The sequence below is a fragment of the Protopterus annectens genome, chromosome 5.part1 (genome assembly GCF_019279795.1).
Source record: "Protopterus annectens isolate FY-2018-M chromosome 5.part1, PAN1.0, whole genome shotgun sequence".
NCBI classification, from domain to species: domain Eukaryota; kingdom Metazoa; phylum Chordata; order Ceratodontiformes; family Protopteridae; genus Protopterus; species Protopterus annectens.
Window position 1 is genome coordinate 86,468,613 of NC_056736.1, and position 20,996 is coordinate 86,489,608.

Here is a 20,996-nt window from a genome sequence, read left to right on the forward strand (position 1 = left end):
CTACAAATCCAAATTAGCTTCCCTAACTAAGGATAACCCCAAGGCATTCTTTAGTTACATCCATAACCTGAAAGGTAAAGCCCAGATTTGTGCTGAACTCATAGTTAATGGCATTACATGTACAGAACCTGTAGATATAGCAAATATGCTGGCTGGCAGGTTCAGTGAAAAAGTACAGTTGTGTACACTTACCATAAATGTAGATGTTCGAGTGTATTCACTGTTGCAGTCATTACATTTGTGTAATCTGCTGGCAGGTTGCCTTCAATCGGCCTGATTAACAAAGTCTTGGGTCCTGCGTCGATTGCTGTCCCTTCTTCCATGATGTCAGGTCGTCAGGGGTATAAAACATGTAGCCGATGCCATTACATCAGTTTTTCTTGCCCCGGATGTCAGGTGCCCCCCAAATGGGGAGCAATATATATATATATATATATATATATATATATATATATATATATATATATATGTGTGTGTGTGTGTGTGTGTGTGTGTATATATATAATTTAAAACACAAAAAAATATACCTCCAAACAAAAGCAAATACACCAAAAATGCTTTTAAGCATAGTAAAAGAAAGGAGAGGTATAGTAAGAGAAAAACAGGGGGCTGGAGGGTGGGTAACCAGGACTGCAACAGTGAATACACTTGAACATCTACATTTATGGTAAGTGTACACAACTGTACTATGTTCTTTGTGTTCCACTGTTGCAGTCATTACATTTGGGTAGATTCCCAAAGCTATGGTTGGGATGATGGATTTATACAGCATTAGGAGCAGCTATAAGGCCGTGCAGAACAGCAGTGGCAAAGCCAGCTTTGGATTTAGAGAAGATAGGTAAATGGTAATGTTTGGTGAACGTATGAACTGAGCTCCAGGTAGCAGCTTCTAGAATGTCTCTGGTAGGAACCCCTCTGAGAAAGGCTGCAGAGGTAGATGCAGCCCTGGTGGAATGAGATCTGATCCCCTTGGGGATAGGTTTACCATGGTACATGTAGCAGAAATTAATACAATGGCTTATCCATTTGGAAATAGTCTGCTTTGAAATCGCCTTCCCCTCTGCCCCTGCAGCAAATGCCACCAATAGTTGTTGAGATTTTTTTAGAGAGTCTGTCCTGTTTAAGTAGAATCTAAGTTGTCTGTGTACATCCAATGAATATAGAATCCACTCACCCTTGTTCTGTGGATTGGAAAAGAAAGTTGGCAGATGAATGGTCTGATTAAGAGCCACACTGGATACCACTGTAGGCATGAAAGATGGATTGGTCCTGAGAGACACCCTGTCCGGATGAAAAATAATGAAAGGCTCCACTGCCATAAGAGCTTGTAATTCTGAAATCCTTCTAGCTGAAGTGAATGCTAAAAGGAAAGCTGTTTTCCAGGAGAGAAATTTTAGGTCTGCAGTAGCAGCTGGCTCAAAAGGAGGGAGAGGGAGTTTTTCTAAAACAAAATTGAGGTCCCATGCAGGGGTTGGCGCTCTCCTGGGAGGTCATAAATTTCTGGCCCCTCTGAGATACTGCTGAAATGGCAGAGGCATGGATTTTTATGGAAGAAAAAGATAGGCCCTTGTGAAGCATCTCAATTAAGTACTGCAGAATCTGAGGAATATTGGGCATTGCTGTGCTTATTCCTTGTGATTGGTTCCAGGCACAGAATCTTTTCCATTTGTCAGCATAAGATTTTCTAGTACTAGGCCTTCTAGCCTCCAAAATGACATCCATCACAGGCTTGCTGAGGGATGCCAAGGGTGAAATTAGTTGATTAGCCACGCTGCAAGATTCAAAGATTGCAGCTGAGTGTGCAGATTTTGGTAGTTCTGCTGAGACAGTAGGTAAGGTGTCTGATGCAGGTGCCATGGGGGAAGGTGTGACACATTGCGCAGGAGTGGGTACCAGTGATGGTGAGGCCAGTCTGAAGCAATCCGAATCATTTTTGGTTCGTCCTGTCTGACTTTTAGTAGAACTTTGGAGAGCACAGACAGAAGGGGAAAAGCATAGACTGATAGGTTTTTCCAGCTAAATGATAGAGCATCCACTTTCCAAGCTTTTTTGTGATGAATTCTTGTGCAGAATTTATCCAACTGATAGTTCTTGGGTGAGGCAAAAAGATCTATGTCTGGACTCCCCCATTTGCGTGTCAACATGTTGAAAACTTGTGGTTCCAGTTTCCATTCATGTGGGTCCATAAGATTTCTGCTTAGTTCGTCTGCCACAGTATTTAGCTTTCCTGGCAGGAATTATTGAGCTTGTAGTTGTATTTGGTAGGTCAAGGCCGTGTTCCACATTGCCATGGCTAGTCTTCAAAGCGGGTAGGAATGTGTTCCCCCCTGCTTGTTTATGTACCACATAACTGTGGTGTTGTCTGTCTTTATCATTAGTTGTTCTGGATGAAGGTAGTCCTTGAAGGCTGTCAGTGCATTCTGTACAGCTAGCATCTCTTTCTGATTGATATGTAGGTGCATTTGATTTGGGGTCCCTTTGCCCTGAATGCACTTTCCTGCCAGATGAGTCACCCAAGCATAGTCTGATGCATCTGTAGTTAGGATTTGGGCGGCAGGGGGTGGAGTGAATGGCAGTCCCTTGTTTTGGTGGCAGGCCTCTGCCCACCATAGGAACTCTAGTTGCAGGCAAGGTGTAATAGGAATCATTGTTTCCAGGCTGTGACAATGTTGACTCCATAAACTTTTTAAGTACCACTGAAGTTTCCTCATATGCAGTCTTGCATATGGAATTAGAAGAATGCAGGAGGCCATGAACCCCAAGGCTTGCAGAATTTGTCTTGCAGATAGTAGAGTTTTTGTGGCCACCTGTTTGAAATAAGTCACAAATTGAATTTGCTTTTCTGGTGTAAGGTAAGTCATCTGGGCAGTTGTATTCAAGCTTGCACCCAGGAATGTAATTTTTGACAGGGTACCGACTGTGATTTCTTTTTGTTTATGGTGTACCCTAGACAAGTTAGAACCCTTTTTATAAACGCCAGATGCTTTAGAAGAATGTCCTTGTTTTCTGCCTGAATTAGACAATCGTCCAGGTATGGATATATCTGAATATTTCTTTGCCCGCAAAATGCAATTACTGGAGCTAGGCACTTTGTGAAGACCCTGGGCATGGCAGATAAGCCAAAGGGCAGTGCAAAGAACTGGTAATGTAAGTAGCCTGCTTTGAAGTGGAGGTATCTTCTGCAACATTCCCTGATTGGGATATGCAGGTAAGCCTCTTTTATGTCTAGAGTTACCAACCAGGCATCTTAGCCTAGCATAGGTAGTAACTGTTGAAGAGTCAGCATCTTCAATTTTGGAATGTCCAGAAATGTGTTTAGAGTGGATAAATCCAGAATTGGACGTCATGATTTGTCTTTTCTGGGTACCAGGAAAAGTCTTGAATAGAAACCTTGTCCCTTTTCCTCTTCTGGTACTGGTTGAATAGCCCCCATGTTCATGAGGGACAGAACTTGTTTCTGGGCCTCTGCCCACTGATTTGGGGGCAGATCAGCCATCCGTTTGGGATTGGCAACGTGTGTAAATGAAATCTGTATCCCTGGGATACTATATTTAACACCCATTTGTCCTGGGTAATAAGTTGCCAGTTTCGTGCATGAAGTGCCAGTTTTCCCCCCAAAGGGGCAGATAAAAGGTAAGTGCTTGGTGATTGTAGAGGGAAATCATTAAGACTGTTTACCATAGGGAGGTGCCTTGTTGCTTCCAGGTTTGGAGGTGGAGGCACCCCATTGTTTTGTTCTAAAAGTTCCTTGTAACTGAAACCGGGAGCTTTTGGAATGTCTGGATTTGACTTGAGCGTTCTCGAAGGGACTAGAAAGGACCAGTTCTTACTAGGCCAGTGCCTACTAAATCTTGGAGGTTGCACTTGTAAGAAATCTTTCACAGTTTGCATAGATTTAGCTTTATCTTCCATCTTTTTGAACACTTCTTCAGCCTTATTACCAAAGACATGGTCCTGTTGTAATGGAGCATCCAACAATTTTGCTTTAACATGGTTAGGCAGAGTTTGCTCTTTGAGCCAAGCATGCCTTCTTAGCACAAATCCAGTTACAGCAGCCCTGCAAGAGGCCTCCAAGGAATCAAAACCACATTGCAAAGTATGTTTTCCAACTTGTTCAGCTGAATGTAATAAATCCTGCAAATCTTTATTTTCCACACAGTCAGAGATTAACATCATTTTTTGTTTAAGTAGTCCCATGATATGCTGTTGATATTTAAGCATATGAAATTGACAGTTTAAAGCTCTGATTGCCAAGGTTGCAGACGTGTAAACCTTCCTACCCCATCTATCCAGCGTCCTGGAATCTCTATCAGAAGGGGTAGGATTTTTAACAATAGAGGCCTTAATGCCCTTGGGACCCTGATAAATGGTTTCAGGATCAGCAGTAGGGTTTTTGAAAAGGAATTTGTGGGAATCAGGAACCCTATAGTATCTGTCTGGCTTACTGGGAGCTATAGGCAGAGAATCAGGAGTCATACTAGATTCTGAAAAAACATCATCAACAATGTCTAGAACAGGAGGTATAGCCAAAGGCCTATGCTGAGGAAGAAGAAAAAAATCCCTAAGTCTCTTTTTAGATTCAGAGAAATCCTGACTTTCCCAGTGGAAATGTTCCCTTAAGGTATGTAAAGTTTCTCCAAAAGAGAAATCCTCAGGGGGAGAAGCAGAAGGGATGGAATCTTCTGCATCAGAGTCCTCATAAGTAGGTATAGATAAATCATGTTCAGTAGAAGAATCAGAAGAAATAGAATCCTGATCAGAGGATTCATAGTCAATTATCTTGCCTAGGCCTCTTAGCAGGAGGGGGTTGGCTACCCCTGATCAAGGTAATTAAATCTTCAGCCATTTTGATCATTTGTTTTTTAGGCATAGGGGCCTGCACACGTGGCCCAAGCATCAGTTTTTTAGACATAGAAGTAGATTTTGGCCTTGGTTTTGAAGCTGGCGTCAGTTTAATATACAAATCTGTAGGCCTGAAAACACCCTCAAAAGCCAGTGCCTGCACAGCGACTCCGTAGAGACATCCGCAGGTTCAAGCATCTCGTGGCATACCAGACTCTGAATGGGTCTCAGTATAGGCCTACAAACCAAAAGTAGCAGGCATCAGGGGCTGCAAAAGCACCTCACTGAGTACCGGCGAACTAGCGACTGGCTTAGGAGAAGCATCGTCAACAGTTTTGGACCTCGACGGCCTGTCTCTGTCTTTTTCTTTGTGTTTTTTAGGTATTCCGGTAGTCGGATTGTTAACCAACGTCATTTCAGGATAGTTAAATCGTGAACCAAAATATTTAGAAGCAAAAATGTACCGACGTTTAATAGTGCATTGATTAAATCTAGCAAAAAAACAACAACAAGGTACTTTATGATCAGAACCTAGGCAAGGAATACAGTACAAATGAAAATCCTTATGAGGTATTTGCGTCCCACAAGTAATGCAATTATTAACTTTTACTGACATCGGTAAGGAGCAAGAAAAAGTTTCCCCAACGGGGTACTTAGCTTTTAGTTGAAGACTTCGGTTCTGAAACTCGAAAATGAAAATTTCAGGGGTCGGCCGACCGGCACTTGCGAACTGCTTCTGCTTCGGGCAGCGCACGGCAAGAAAGACTGATGTAATGGTGTCGGCTGCATGTTTTATACCCCTGATGACCTGACGTCATGGAAGAAGGGACAGCAACTGATGCAGGACCCAAGACTTTGTTAATCAGGCCGACTGAGGGCAACCTGCCGGCACATTACCCAAATGTAATGAGTGCAACAGTGAAACACGAAGAACATCTTCACTCCCCTGTCCCTGCCACATATACCCCAAAACATCCCTAACCTTTTTCCCACCTAGTATCTCTGAGAAGCAGGTCTTAAACGCCCTCACCAAAGCCAAAAATCCAGCTTCTATGGGGGCAGACAACATCCCAGGCTGTGTTCTACATGGGTTAAGACAAGAATTGGCATCACCATTGGGCAACCTTTTTAATCACAGCCTAAGCACTGACTTCATCCCAGTGGAATGGAAAACAGCTACTGTCATCCATTTGCACAAAAGGGTTGCATCCACAGACCCCAGGAAATACAGACTCATTAGCCTGACCAGCCTTATCTGCAAGGCCATGGAATGAATCATCATGGACCTTATTAACAAAGATAAAGGAAATCTCCAAATACTCAACCTCACCCAGCTTAACTTTGTCAAGGGGAGATCATGCCTGTTAAACTTGGTGGACTTCTTCGAGACAGTCACCAAAGCCCTAGATGAGGGTAAATCTGTGCATTCGGCCTACCTAGACTTAACCAAGGCCTTTGACACAACCCCCCACTCAGGCATCATTAATAAACTCATCCAGCTGGGTATCAACCCATATATTGTCAGGTGGGTTGCAAATTGGCTCACTGATAGAACTCATACAGTCAAAATAGGGGACTCCACCTCCTCCAGCAGACCTGTATTTAGTGGTGTTCCACAGGCATCAGTTCTTGGACCCCTACTGTTTGGAATCTACTTCACCGAAGTACAGGCTAAAACTAAAGGATTGTGGCTGACAAAGTTTGCTGATGACAAACTCAAACTATTGGGTATAATTCCCTTTGTCACTCAGTGGATAGCCAGCTAGCTCATAGACAAGACCCAGGAAGTTAGAATTGTGGAGTCCACCTCATCAAAGAGGCCAGTTATAAGTGGAGTCCCTCAGGGATCACTCCTGGGACAGTTTTTTTTTTTGGTATTAACTTCTCTGAAGTCAAGGCCAATGTCAAGAGCCTCTGGCTAACTAAATTTGCAAATGACTGCAAATTAGGAACATTCATAGAATCCTGCACTGATGCAAATGTTCTCTTGTAGGGGCTGATGCAGGCAAATAGCTTGCGTCAGAACCATGGACTAAAACTAAATGCCAAGACATCCATAATACTATGTTCAGGAAGTCATCTACCCCTGGTAACTTGCATACTGACAACACACCCCTAAGAGGTGGCCAAGTAGTCAGGGACTTGGAGACACACACAGACAAAAATCAAGGCTTTGACCATCATCCATCTACAGTAGTGAGGAAATAATTCTATGTTGTGCAACTTATTAACAAATGTATGGCATCTAGGACCATGGAGGTCATTGTTCCACTGTATTCAGTATTCATCAGACCAATCATAGAGTACAGTGCCCCCTTTGGTATATACCTAAACAGGCACATCCAACAATTGGAATATCCACAGAGGTTCCTCACCGAAAGAATACAGGGCATAAGTAACATGTATTATGCAGACTGCCTCAAGGCCATATCCCTATATTCTGTCTTCTATAGGCTGTTGAGGTGAGATTTTTGTCTGCCTTACAAGGTATTGTCAGACCCCACCCTGATGGACCTCCGTCCAGCATATCAGCAAAACTAACAGCATCACAATTACCCATTATAAAGATTTAAACTGTGCATGTGATATAAATAGGACATGTTGGAGAGACAGGTACTGTATGTACCCAGAGACTGCATCTTCTCTGGAATAGCCCCCCCCACCATACTTGTGAAGTAGAGTTCCTTGCTGGCCCATTTCAAGTGTAACTTGGACAATCAGTGAAGAATAGGAAATTTGGATCTGGTTTGGCACCTATTTCTCTAATGGATGCAGGAGGCCTGTAAATGGTTTATCTCCCATGCCCCTGCTTGTAAGTGTTTCAACACCCATGCCCCTGCTTGTAAGTGTTTCAACACCCAAGCCCCTGCTTACACTTATCAAGGATACCAGAATGTGTCAGAGATATGGGAAGCATGGCTGGGCTTAAAAAGGCCCCTGTGTTTGTTACCCTAGTACACACATATGAATCTATGAAATAATATTTTAACACACATGTAATATAAGCAATACACTTTTACATCCCCTTCCCAACATGTACAGTCATGCTCATCTCAGAAAGCCTCCATAATCATCAGTTATATCCACTTTATTTATTGTTCCCACCTCAAATGTCTGACTATGTTGAAAATATAGCCCCAGTAAAGTATTTCATCTGGCTTCTCACAAATGCACACCAGTTCTGCAAAGCTAGAATAATGACTGCTTAGCCTAAACTAATGACAGCAGGATCAGTCACTAGTATTCACCAATAGAATATGTACCCAGCAATTAATTACAAACGTGTTGAATGTGCACTCCTCAGATGTCTGATTGTAATTAAAAAAGCTGTGGCAACATTGAAAATATTTTGCACAAACCGTAACCATAGTAATATATTCCAACTCACTTCACATAAGCACACATTAGACCTAGAAAGCAAGAGAAATGACTGTATAATATTAGCAAATGACAGCAGTGTCAGTCACTGTCTTCTAGACAAAGCCTCAGAAACCAACAATTATAGCCCCATTGCTGACTGCATGCACTTCAGATATTTAAGCATTTCAACTTTGTTTCACACAGACAGTAACCACAATAAAATACCCCATCTTGCTTCAAACATATGCATAGGAAGTCTCCAAAGCCATACTAGTTACAGTGTAGCTTGATCTAATGACAGCAGCATCAGTCACTATCTTCGACAGAGACCCCCCCAAATCTAGCAGTTACAGCCACTTTGTTAATTGCATACACCTTGGATGACTAATTATGATAAATAATAATGGTCACAGAAATGCATATTAGTCCTGCACAGTCAGAATAATGACTGTTTACATGAACAAAAGACAACAGCATCACTCATTTTTAATCCATAGAGAGCACTTGTACACATGAATTAAAGTGACACTTTTTGACTGTGTACACTTTAGATATCAGATTGTAATCAAATAAAATAATAATTGGCCACACTGATTAATTTTAACTTCCTACACACACACACACACACACACACACACACACACACACACACACACACACACACACACATGTCCTCACTTGTTGTTGTTGTGTCTTTCGGCTTTTCCTGGTTAGGGGTCGCCACAGCGGAACGCCGGTCCGCTAATGATTGGCAGTAGATTTTTTTTTACGTGCCAAGTTGCCAGCTCTGATGCACAACCTTCAACGAAGGTACGCCCATTCATGCATGTCTCCACACAGAAGACGCTTTAGCTGAGAATCGAACAAGACAATGTCTTACTGTGAGGCGACAACGCTACCGCAGCACCACCACCGCAGTACAAACATGTCCCCACTAATTACAGTAAATTCTATGGCAATGGTAGGATTTGCATTCCCCTTACAGTCAGATGTCTGACTGGGATAAAATTAATGATTAAATGCCAAATAAAGATACGTAAACAATGATTCAGGATTATGTCAGATTGCTGCTGTCAGAACCACAGAACCATACAGTGCAACCCACTACAAACCACCTGCTCATTACATACATGCACACACACACACATACAGATGTGACAGTCAATTACAGCCACGTGTATGACTGTAACTGTGGACCTCATGATGTTTGATTGAGATCAAATTAATCTTCTCAACTCACTGTTATCAGAGTAAGTCTGCAGATCATTGCAACCCCCACATAACTATTAACTTTTCTTCTTTGGCTCAAAAACCAAGGAGAAAGCTAAACAATAATGGAAATGGGGGAAAGGGACCAAAGTCAGTGACAGATATTGTCCTTATATACTTTACACAGTTGCTACTAAGTTCCTTATTAATACATGCTAACCCTGAACCAGCCCATACCCCTACCCCAAACCTTATGCCTTACCTAAGAAAAGCCCTTTTCATAACACTTTACAATTAAATGTATGTCTGAATTTAGTCATATGTTTTTTTAAACAAGAAGCATCTTTATTAAATTATCACTTATGACACAAGCAATCATACATTTATATAAATTAAAACAAACCATATTAACACAATCCCAGCTGGAAGCATTTTACATCACAAACCATGCTGACGCACTCCCAGTTGCAAACATTATACATCACTTATAATCTACCCAATCATTGTCAGTCAAACATCACATAACACATTCAAGTCCTGTCTTCTTTTAAACCTCATTCCTCTCCTGCATGTATTGTTCCCACAATTCCCATTTTCCTATGTAATTTGCTCTTAGCTTTTTCTAAAGATCCCTATTCCAGTTGTTTTATCTGTTACTATATTCACTACTTCTAGTACAGTTTGTTTAGACTTTGATTTCTATTTTCTAGTTCTTTCATAGGGGTTCATGTATAAGTAACTGCCTTTGCAAAAGCCATAAGCCTAAGCCAATTATCCTTAGAGACAAAACCCCCTGCCTTGTGTTGTTGCAAGGCAAACACCTTAACCATTAGGCCACCCTCCTAATTGCTTTTTTGGCAGCCACCATAATTAGACCTAGCAAGGCCTTACTACGTCTAGGCAATTCCAACTTTGTATCACAGCTGAAAAAAAATAGCTTCTGTAGTAACACCAATTTGCTCACCCAGCATCTCTGACAGAGCAGTCTGCAAAGAATCCTTTAAGTCTGCCAACTTATTTTACTCCCAGAAAATATGTTCCCAGTTTCCTTTTTTCTGCCCCATCACACCTCCAACATTTACTATCTACCTGAGGAAAAGTTCTATGGAGTCTACTTGTGGTATAATATTGTTTGGTAAAGGATGGCAATTTTCTTTTGCAATTTTTTTAATGTGTATTTTGTGGTGTGCTAATTTTTGATCACCCGTATTGTGATGCATATGCATTTTGATAAATCAACACATAAGCACAAATATAGCTAGCTAGACAGGTAGATAGAGATCTAAATATGCACATACACACACACACACACACACACACACACACACACACACACACACACACACACACACACACACACACACACACACACACACACACAAACACAAACACACACATTATTATCAATCTCCTTTTTCCCATTTTCTACATAGTATTGGAGTACCATGTCAACTGTTGCCATATCGCTCTCAATTCAATGTCACTCTTCTACCTTCTGTATGCCTGACTGTTGCATATTTTCACTGATGCAATCTACCCATCTCTCTGCTGCTTATCTTAATTTCATTTTGCCTTCCTCCTATTGCTCACAAATTTTCTTCACCAAATCATCTTCTGCCATCCTGCACATATGCCCACACCATAGCAATCTTTTTTCTCTGACCTTTTCTGCAACAGGAGCTATTTTGGCTTCGGATCTGATGTCATACTTTCTTCATCTGTCCCACAATGTACATCCTACCACCCATCTCAGGCCCTTCATCTCCATCACCTCTAGCTTCCTCAATTGCTCTGCCCATGTATCTTTGCCATACAGAATTACTGGTAGTACTTCTATTTTCTACACATTAATTTTCAGTTTCTTTGGCATTCTTCTGTCACACACTACCCGTGACAGTCTGTATGAGTTGGCTCTAGACCCTCTGATTCTAATTTTGACTTCCTAACTCAGACTTCCTTTCTATTTAACCAGCCTTCACAGATACTTGAAGCTGTTAACCTCTTCTACTATTTTCCCTTCTTTCTCAGTTTTCAGCTTCTTCTGATTTCCCCACTTGCTGCCATGAAAACTGTCTTGTCTGTACTCAGTTTCATCCCATGTCCCTTCAGTTTTGTATTCCATTCCCCTTATTATTTGCTGAAATTCCTTTTCAGATGTTGCTTGTAATGCCACATCATCTGCATACAACAACCTTGTTGATTTGTCCTCTCCAACCTGTTTGCTAATGTAATCTCATCACCAGTATGAATGGCATTGGGTTGAGAGCTGAACTCTGTTGCACCCGCATGCCCACTGGGAGCCCCTTAGCTAGTCAGTACAGTGTGACAGTACTGGGTTATTTCTTGTTCCCATTTGTATAACACCACACATCATGGCTAACTGTGTAACAACTGATGTGTAATGTACATCCATTACATACATATGTTTTTTGCCCTCTTGGTTATTCATGGCTGTTCATTTGTCAACTTGTGCTATTTAAATGTGCTATTGTTCATATCTTATTAGCTTCTGCTTATGGCCTGAATCATGTTAGAAGAGAGTCTGAAAAACAACAGCTTCTCACCCATTTATCAAATAAATAATAAAAAAAAATAGGGATACATGACTTAAAAGAAAAAGGAAAGATGTACAAAGAAACTTACGTGACTAAAAGAGGTGCTAAAACACAGATGGGCTCAAGGTCTATTAATTGGTATTAGGCACATATCTAAGTTTGTCAGAATGCAATATGAGGCTGAATAAAGTTCTCATTATGTGCTGGGGAGGCAGGATGATACATGGAAAGCTCAGTCAACAAGCAGATGGACAGGTTCAGGTCTGGATCAGGAGACTCAGGCCTGGATTACCAGTCATATCATGATATGATTGTTAGCACTTACCAGTTCTGCAAGTAGATCATCAGATAGGGAGCAGAGCTTTGCTACTATATCTGGACCTGTGGTACAAACAAAACAGAAAGTTATTACATCTTGAACTGGTTAATATATTAAAAACAAATGCTGATGAATAACATGGTAAATTATTTTCCCCTCTTCTTTTTTTGCATATGAGGAATTCTCACACAGAAAATAACTGGTATAATGTGAGGCATACCAAACAGCATAAAAAAGGGGCAGCAGGTGAACCATAAGAGAAATTAAATAAGCAAAGTGGCTGACAAATTGAGGGTATAGAGCAGCTTACATTTTCATAAAAAGGCTAAATTAAACACACACTGTGAGAACACACAGGGATTACTTGTTTCATTGAGTATGTTCATTTCCCACATAATGGTTAGGTTATAGTTTGTAATGAACTCATAGTTTATTCTTTCCACTCCATACAAAAACTGCCTTGCTTCTCTCCCAGACATATAACTTCTCTCACAAATTACTGACTTCAGAAATTCAGATCACAGTTTAGTACTTCTTGCTATTAGTAAAATTATATTTAATTTGTTTAATGGCAGATGAAGAAAATAAGCCTTTCTAGTCTGTGCTTTATGTGTATTTAGTCAACCTCCCCTTCATCCCTACCCCCTTATTCTTTCTCCACCTGACTCGTGTCCTCTAGAATGTCTCTGTTGATTATATCTTCAGCAATCTTTCTAACAGTCTATTCCATCAGTCTACAACCTCCTCTGTGAAGAAGCATTTTGGAGATCCACAAAGTAGTTAGTTCCTGCAATTTGCTACCTGTGGTCCCTCTTTCCCCTCTGTTCTTCCTCTTCAGGGTGCCTCTTCATATCTGAGAAGATATTGTAAACCAGTATCATATCCCCCCCATCTGTTATGAGCTCAACTGAGAAGAGGACTAGTTCCTCTAGTCAGTGTTCATAACCCTAAACCTCCATCCTCTGGTGCTTTCTGATGGCTTTTCTATGGATTCCTTTCACCAGCCTGATGTATCTATCCCTGCATGGTCTCCAGGGCCGAACTGCACATAATACTCAAGGTGTGTTTTAGCAAGAGTCCTGTATGTTGACAACTCTACCTCTCTTCTTCCGAGTCTATCCCCTCTCAGAATTTAGCCCAACATTCTGTTTGTTGTTGCCACTGCTCTTTCAATCTGCTTCTTGTTGTCGAATCCAGGTGTGACCAAGATCCCTAGATCATTGTCCAGGTCTGCTGTCATCACTCCCATCCCTCACAGTTAACTCTTCACACTTAGGCTGTTGTGGCCAAAGTGATTTATTTACATTGGACCTCAACTGCCACCATTCTGCCTACTTGATCAGCCTTTCTAAATCCTCCACTAGACTCATTTTTCCATCCTCCATTCCCATGGCTATCCTTGTTTCATCAGAGAAAGAGCTGATCCCTTTCACTATTCCCTCAGATATGTGTAACACAAACATAGTAAAGAGCACTGAACTAGCTAGTCAAAAATCTCTTCAAGCTTATTTCCCATAACTCCATTCCATTGTTGTAACCCCAAAATACTAAAACAATATCAGTCCCAATATTAGCTGCTTCTACCTATCTCTGCTAAAAATGCCAGAATAAACAACCTTTCTTTCTCCAAAATACATCACTGTGGTGACATCCACCCCTATCCTTGTCCCAGTCAAACCCCAAACCATAAAACACACCCTAAAAGTTTAAAAATAATACTCAAAACATTATTAGTATATGCAATAAAATCACAGATTTCCATGCATGAATGACTTAGTACAACCCAGACACCCTAGCCACAACTGAGACATGGCTAAAGCCTGAAATAAACGATGATGAAATACTACCCCCTGGTTATAATGTTATTAGACTTGATAAAAAAACATAAAAAAGCAGGTGGAATAGCTATAATCTTTCAATAAAGAATTAAAATTTAACTCAAAAAACATGTTTTCTTTTCCTTGTATCTTTGTTATTTGAGCTATTTTAATGCCTCAAAATCACTCCACAGTGCTTCTTTTATAGTTTTAATGTATTTCCGTCAAAATGGCAGATGATGGGGCCTGTCTTGGTAACATGACCTTGTTTTCTTGCTTTCATTCCTTCTAATAGAATACATTTCAGGTCCTCTTTATATGAGTCATGCTATACATAAGGAAGTGGTGTTTTTTCTCATGCCACTAACATATAATGACAGGACTGTGAAGCACTGTCATCTAAACACACCTTCTGTAACAGAGCCCCTATGTTTCCCTGACTGAGCCTCATTTATGTGTCTGTCAGAGCTTGTTCTATGCTATAAACAGCTGTTAGCTACTTCCAGCAAAAGAAAGTAGGTAAATAGCAGGCCTTTGTAAAGGGATTGTTTTGTAGTTCTAAAATAATTGACAGAAATTCTCCCACACTCTTATGCTGAGGTATGAAAACTCTCACTGCAGTAAATGATTCTTGCTGTACATTTACATGTGACAAGTAGTAGGACACCAAACTAAGTCTGTCTGCTATTTCCCAATGCCTTTGTGGGAAGTTTTTCTTTCTCATGAATGATGCAGAACTAAAATGTGCTTTACAAGTTCCTTAATTATTTCTGTCATGCTCACCCTCTTGTTTTTTTCTATTTCATAGTTATTTATACTTTGGCAACCAGGAAAGTAATCTGGTCCCAGGACCCTTTTCAGCCACAAATCAAGCAAGGTTGGCAAAGATAATAGCAAGTAATAAGTGCAATTAGCAAAACAAAGAAACAAATTACTGACATAAAAACATTGACAAAGACTGCATGCCCAACACATAGCCAATGTGAGACAGTGAATAAGTAAAACATTAAGCAACATTTACTAGAATGTATACATTAATAATCCTTAACTCAGCTATGTTAAGCTTATTATAAATAACGAATTGTATGCACCCATACTGCACATATATATGTATAGTATGTGTATGCGTGTGATATACGTATATATGTATATATATATATATATATATATATATACACACACACACACACACACACACACACACACACACACACACACACACACACACAACACGTATAGTGCATGTGTACAAAAAATATGAGTGTGTGTGTGTGTGTGTATAACAGAGAACTAGATTATATGCCTGTGTGTACTTCAGGTCCTTTAAAGAAAAACAAAGCAATATGGAAATTAACTGTAAATGCATGTCTGCACATAAACACACATACACACACACACACACACACACACACACACACACACACACACACATCTGTTTGTGTCTGTGACTGCATAAAAATGTATGCAGCATGTAGAATACTATATATGGGACGTAGTACTGTGCTTCAGTTCACATGTCTGACTGTGTGAGTGTGTGTCCATTTAAACACAGTTAAGTAGTTCTTGCTTCCTTTTCTTAATGTTTTTAATGCAACAGCACACAGTACACATATGTTAAAGTAAATTCAGCTGTATACTATGGTTGCTATCAATGGTCACATTCTCTTTGTGGACTACAAACTGCTCATGCACTCGAACAATGTAAGTACTGACTCAAAGTCAGTGGGAATCTCCAACCATGGATGTGTGTGTACCATGTATGCATCCCTCTCTACGAGGATGTCACAAAAGAAGCATAAAATACCTTTTTATGAACACTATCAGTGCACCTAGTTGATAGGTTGCAAATTGTCTCTCTTTCTGCAGTTCTGCCCTGTGGGGGGCTTGAAAATGGTAAATTTGTTGATACTTTACAAGAAAAAATATTTTCTGACTTATCTCTAAATGTTGCAGATATCTTTGATACCACATTTAAGTTATCTTAACATATAAACTATTATAAATAACCAACATTAAAAGCTTAGCATTTCAATACTGTGTTGCTGCTTAGGTAAATTTATCAGAAGAGGTGACAACTGCCTTTAAACCCAATTATTTTGTTTTGCTATGAAAGGGGAGTGTTAAGTTCTCCTCCTCTCTCCAATAAAAAAACAGTGGAAAACAGTTCCACAGCTTTCCGTCTTTCTTTATATGATCTGTTGTGTCCCTGACAGTAGCAAGATTAATTACCCATCTAAGACTGACAGCAGTACCTGACAGGGTAAACTACAGATTTAACTGTGTCTGTGATATGTCATGCAAGCAGAGAGGAATTCCTCTGCAAAGTATGTGATAAAGTGAGAAATTAAGCTAAAAAAGTAGATGGGCTTTCCCTACAATGCAAGGAAATAAAAAAGCAAGGAAATACAATTTTTAAAAGTACAAACAGGTTTCTGGTACCTACACAATACTAGAACCACATTGTAGAGATAAAAGAAACCTAACGATTGAGGTAAACTGTAGGACAGGGTGGAGTTTTCCTTTAACAGAGACAAGAGCATATGCATTGCTATATTACATATCCCCCAGGACTGAACATTCCTGTGACAAAAGGAGGCACTGCCAGCACAGCTAGCTGGAATTTTGTAAATAATTATATGTCATTTGTGAATATCAAACTAATCTATACAAGGTGCTTGTGTTACAAATGTATTAGAACTGAATGTCATGTATATATCAAACTGCTCTGTACAGATGTTTGTGTTGAAAAGCTATTTATAAAGTGCTTGTGCTTAAAATGTATTCACAGTGTGCCCAACTGAAAGAGAACAGAAATGTACATGCACTATTGTAAGTGCTTACATGTATATGTTAACAGAGGAAACTGGAGGGTTAATCTCAGTGCAGCAAACTTTAGAAAAATATATGAAATTACATTACTTTATAAGCTAGGTCATAAAGATGTTTCAATGCAGCTAGAGACACAAAGTCTGTATTAGGAAGCTTTTTGTATTGTCTTTGGAGTGAACTAACTGCTCATTTGGAAGCATCAATGAATGCAATTGTTTTAGGACTTCCAGCATCTGTCAAAGATCTGAGCAAAAGCCCTTGTATGAGTATTTTACAGGTAGATGCTAAATACTGCCAGCTTCAGCAATTGGGGGGGGGGGGGTTTGCATGAGAACTAGAAGCCAGATGTCCAGAAATGATGTCATTCTGCAAACTATCTCAGCAGTAATATTTTAGATATTATTTTGAGAAGTCTCTTAGTGAGACAGAGCATTCTGCATTCTGTCTTGGACCTGACAACAACAAGAACCATTCACCACATGCTCTATTAGTAAGTTTATAGGGTATAGTAACTCTCTTAGATGCAATCAGGAGTATAGCGAAGCTTAGTTTAGATTTTTTTTTATTTTGTGAGCCTGTACTGCAATGTTATTTTAAATATTTCCTGTGGTTTTGAAATCTGATGTCATTCTGAATAGATATTTAGTATTGTCTTGCTCTTTTATTATTTATTATTAAATATATTTAAACTTTTCATTGTGGCTGATCTGTGTAGAGACATTTAAGTTTTGAGAGTACTTGCATATTTATTTGGTAACACTGTGTGAGCCACTCCTAACAGACTTGCTCTTGGTCAAACTACCATTTGTCTTAATATTAATATTAATATTACACAGTAAGACTGGAAACCCTTTGTTAAGGGCCTTAAACTAGCTAATAAGGAGTGACTAGTGGCAGTGGAAACTACCTGTTTATATTCTGGGCAGAAGGGGAGCATAGCTAGTAAACCTGTGTCAGCCTTTCCCAGATATGTGTGTGTGTGTGTGTGTGTGTGTGTGTGTGTGTGTGTGTGTGTGTGTGTGTGTGTGTGTGTGTGTGTGTGTGTGTGTGTGTGTGTGTGTGTGTGTGTGTGTGTAAATCAAAGAGTGTGTGTGTCAGCTACTTGGGCAGGGACATAAAGCACTGGTTGGACAAAGAGGGTGTTTGCTGTCTTGGCATGGTCACTCAGCTGAGATCTCAACTCTATAGCTGTGATAGTGGGGAGTCTTATTGGGGATCTGGAGAAAGAGTGAGAAACCAGCCCTGGACTGACTGTGGTCTCTGTGTGCTCTTAAGTAAAACTGCACTTGCAGAGAGTTACATCTGGAAATACTGTGTGTACCTGTTATTCTTCCAGTGAACGTCCCCCCACAGGTGCCAGTGGTGAGGACTGAGGCTCCTTGATTACTGGTTGGTAGTGGTGGGTCATCACATATTAATTGGTGGCAGTGGTGGGATCACCACATCACATATTGGGATTCAGTGGTGTGGATACTGAATTCCTGTAGCCTAGAAACAGTGGTCACTAAACAGGGTGTTTGTACTGTCAAGCAGCCACACAGTAAACATTCAGAATTACATATCACAATAGTTTTATTTTATTATTTTTTTGCTGTTATTGTTAACTTAGGGAAAGCAGGCAAGGATGTCAGCGGAGAATTGTGATAAGCTGACAAGGAACCAATTGGCAGACATGTGCCAAGCCAAAGGACTGGGCATGGCAATCTGATTAAAGGAGAAATTATTGCAGCCTTACCCACAGCTGCAGCACAAACCAGCAACCAGGAAGACAACCAGACTGGCCTGGGGGATGTACAACTCCCAGAAAATGGACAATTCAGTTGTGCCTCAGAGGACTTAAAAATACGTCTGGAGTTAAAGATACTTGAACTGAAGGCCAAACATTTGGAACTAGAATCAGCTGAGAGCCTGCGGTATTTGGAGGCTGAAGAAAAGGAGAAATAGATGGAATTAGAATCAGCAGAAAGCCTGAGATGTCTGGAAGCTGAAGACAATGAGAGGCAGAGACAATGTGAAAAGGAGATGCTGACTATTTTCCAGGCTCATGGAGGTAATGGGGAAGGGAGTAACCGAACCCCAGAAGCAATAAAGGTCAGTAAACTTTCACAATTTACAGAGGATGATCATTTTTATACTTTTATTTATATGTTTGAAAGGGTATGTAAACAGTATAATGTTGACCCAATGGCTCTAGGTACAGTTCCTGACCCCCTCATTCCATGGCAAAGAAATAACTGCTGCTTCTAAATTGTATGATACTGACTATCTAGACTATAACCAAGTAAGGAAATGCTTATTAGAGTGTTTTAAGTTAACACCTGAAGATTATAGAAAAAAGTTTCATGAGCACAGATGCAAGACAGATGAAAGTGTGTGTGATTATATTGCTGAGTTAAGTACCTATTTTCAAAGGTGGGTGAATGGGTGTCAAGTCATCACTTTTGAAGGGTTGGCAGACTTTTAGGTGAGGGAACAAGCCCTTAGCACTTTGCCTGAGGACATGAGAATCTGGTTGGCAGACAGAGAATGCAACACCGCAGATGACTTGGTCAAAAGGGAGACCTATACCTAGCAAGCAGGGCATCACTGCACAGGAATGGGATACCCAGCACTGCACATGGGTATAAGGGAACTCATGGTGGGGAGGCTAAACCTCCCCAACAGAGTCTGCCAGTAACAGGAGAAGCCACTAGTTCAGGTACATGGCCAGGACCAAGGGTTAAATGTTTTAAATGTAACCAGTGGGGGCCATGTAGCATATAAATGTCCATGGAGGCAATGTGGGGAACAAAAGGTGGGGGAGCCAGCAAGTGCAAATAAGAGAAAGCCAGTGGTAAGTTGTCTGGAGACAACAAGGGCACCAAATTACCACAAGGGATTACATCTTATCTTAGTAGATGGGAAACAGGCCACTGTTAAGAGAGACACAGCCTCTGACCCAACCATTGTGAAGTCTGCAATGGTTAAAGAGGAGCACTACTTGCTTGGGTAGTCCACTCCAGTCAGAGCTTTAGGAGGGACCCCATTCCAAATACCTTTGGCTAGGGTTCACCTTGACTGGCAGAGTGGAAAAGGAAGCAAGCAAGTAGGTGTGTTTGAGGATATCCCTGCAGATGTCCTGATAGGGAATGATTTTGATAATGCAGTACCTTGTGTGCATGCAGTGACATGCAGTCAGGCTTGGAGACAGCCATGTGGGTCTGGTAGCCTTGGGTTACCCAGACAGATCACACACTTGAAGCCAGGCCTGGTGAGGTGGTTGCTTTAGGGAAGGAGCTACCCTGTAGCAGTGAGACTGAAGGTGAGCCACAGCTGCTGGTGGGTACTGATGTTCTTTGGACAGAGTGACTGCAAGGGTAGTACCTAGGCTAACAGTGAGGCACTGCTGCCAGAGAATACCAGACTTCCTGTGGAAGGGGAGCTGGTAAGGATTACAAAGACAGAGTTGAAACAGTCTCACATCTCAGACCCTACATTACAAGGTTTGAGGGAGGGTAGCTAGGGAGGCACTTAATTCTCAAGGAAAAGGGGAATTGTGTACTGGAACAAAGGGTTACTGTACAGAGAGTTGACCCCTGAGGGAGGGCTAGAAGATGAGGTAATACAGCAGTTAGTAGTGCCTATAACCTACTGTCTGGCACTTCTAGACATTGCCCATGATATCTCTTTTTAGGGCATATGGGCATAAAGTGTACCAACAGACGTATTATGCAGAACTTTTATTGCCAAGGATTTCCAGGGATGTAACAGGGTACTGCAGGACCTGTGAGCAGTGCCAAAAAGTAGGTAAGGCAGGAGACACGGTCAAAGCTCCTTTGATACCTTTGTCTGTGATTGAGGAGCCATTTCAGAAGGTAGCTATGGATACTGTAGGGCCTCTGAGTACCTCAAGTTCCATACAGCAGACGTATATCCTAGTGGCAGTAGATTATGCTAGCAGATACCCTGAGGCGGTGGCCCTGTCCTCCATTGAGGCAGAAAAGGTGGCAAATGATTTGTTAGAGATTTTCTGTAGGGTAGGTTTCCCAAAAGAAATACTGACTGACAGAGGTGTCAATTTCATGT

At 40.9% G+C, this 20,996-nt stretch overlaps 1 protein-coding gene across 1 annotated transcript in view; it reads right to left on the reverse strand.

Moving 5' to 3' along the window:
* COMMD6 (COMM domain containing 6) overlaps positions 1 to 20,996 on the reverse strand; it is a 393,895-nt gene that overhangs the window by 173,199 nt on the left and 199,700 nt on the right. Inside the window, exon 2 of the mRNA XM_044072903.1 lies at positions 12,292 to 12,347. Within this exon, the coding sequence (XP_043928838.1) occupies positions 12,292 to 12,347 (56 nt within the window). The remainder of the gene's footprint in view (positions 1 to 12,291; positions 12,348 to 20,996) is intronic.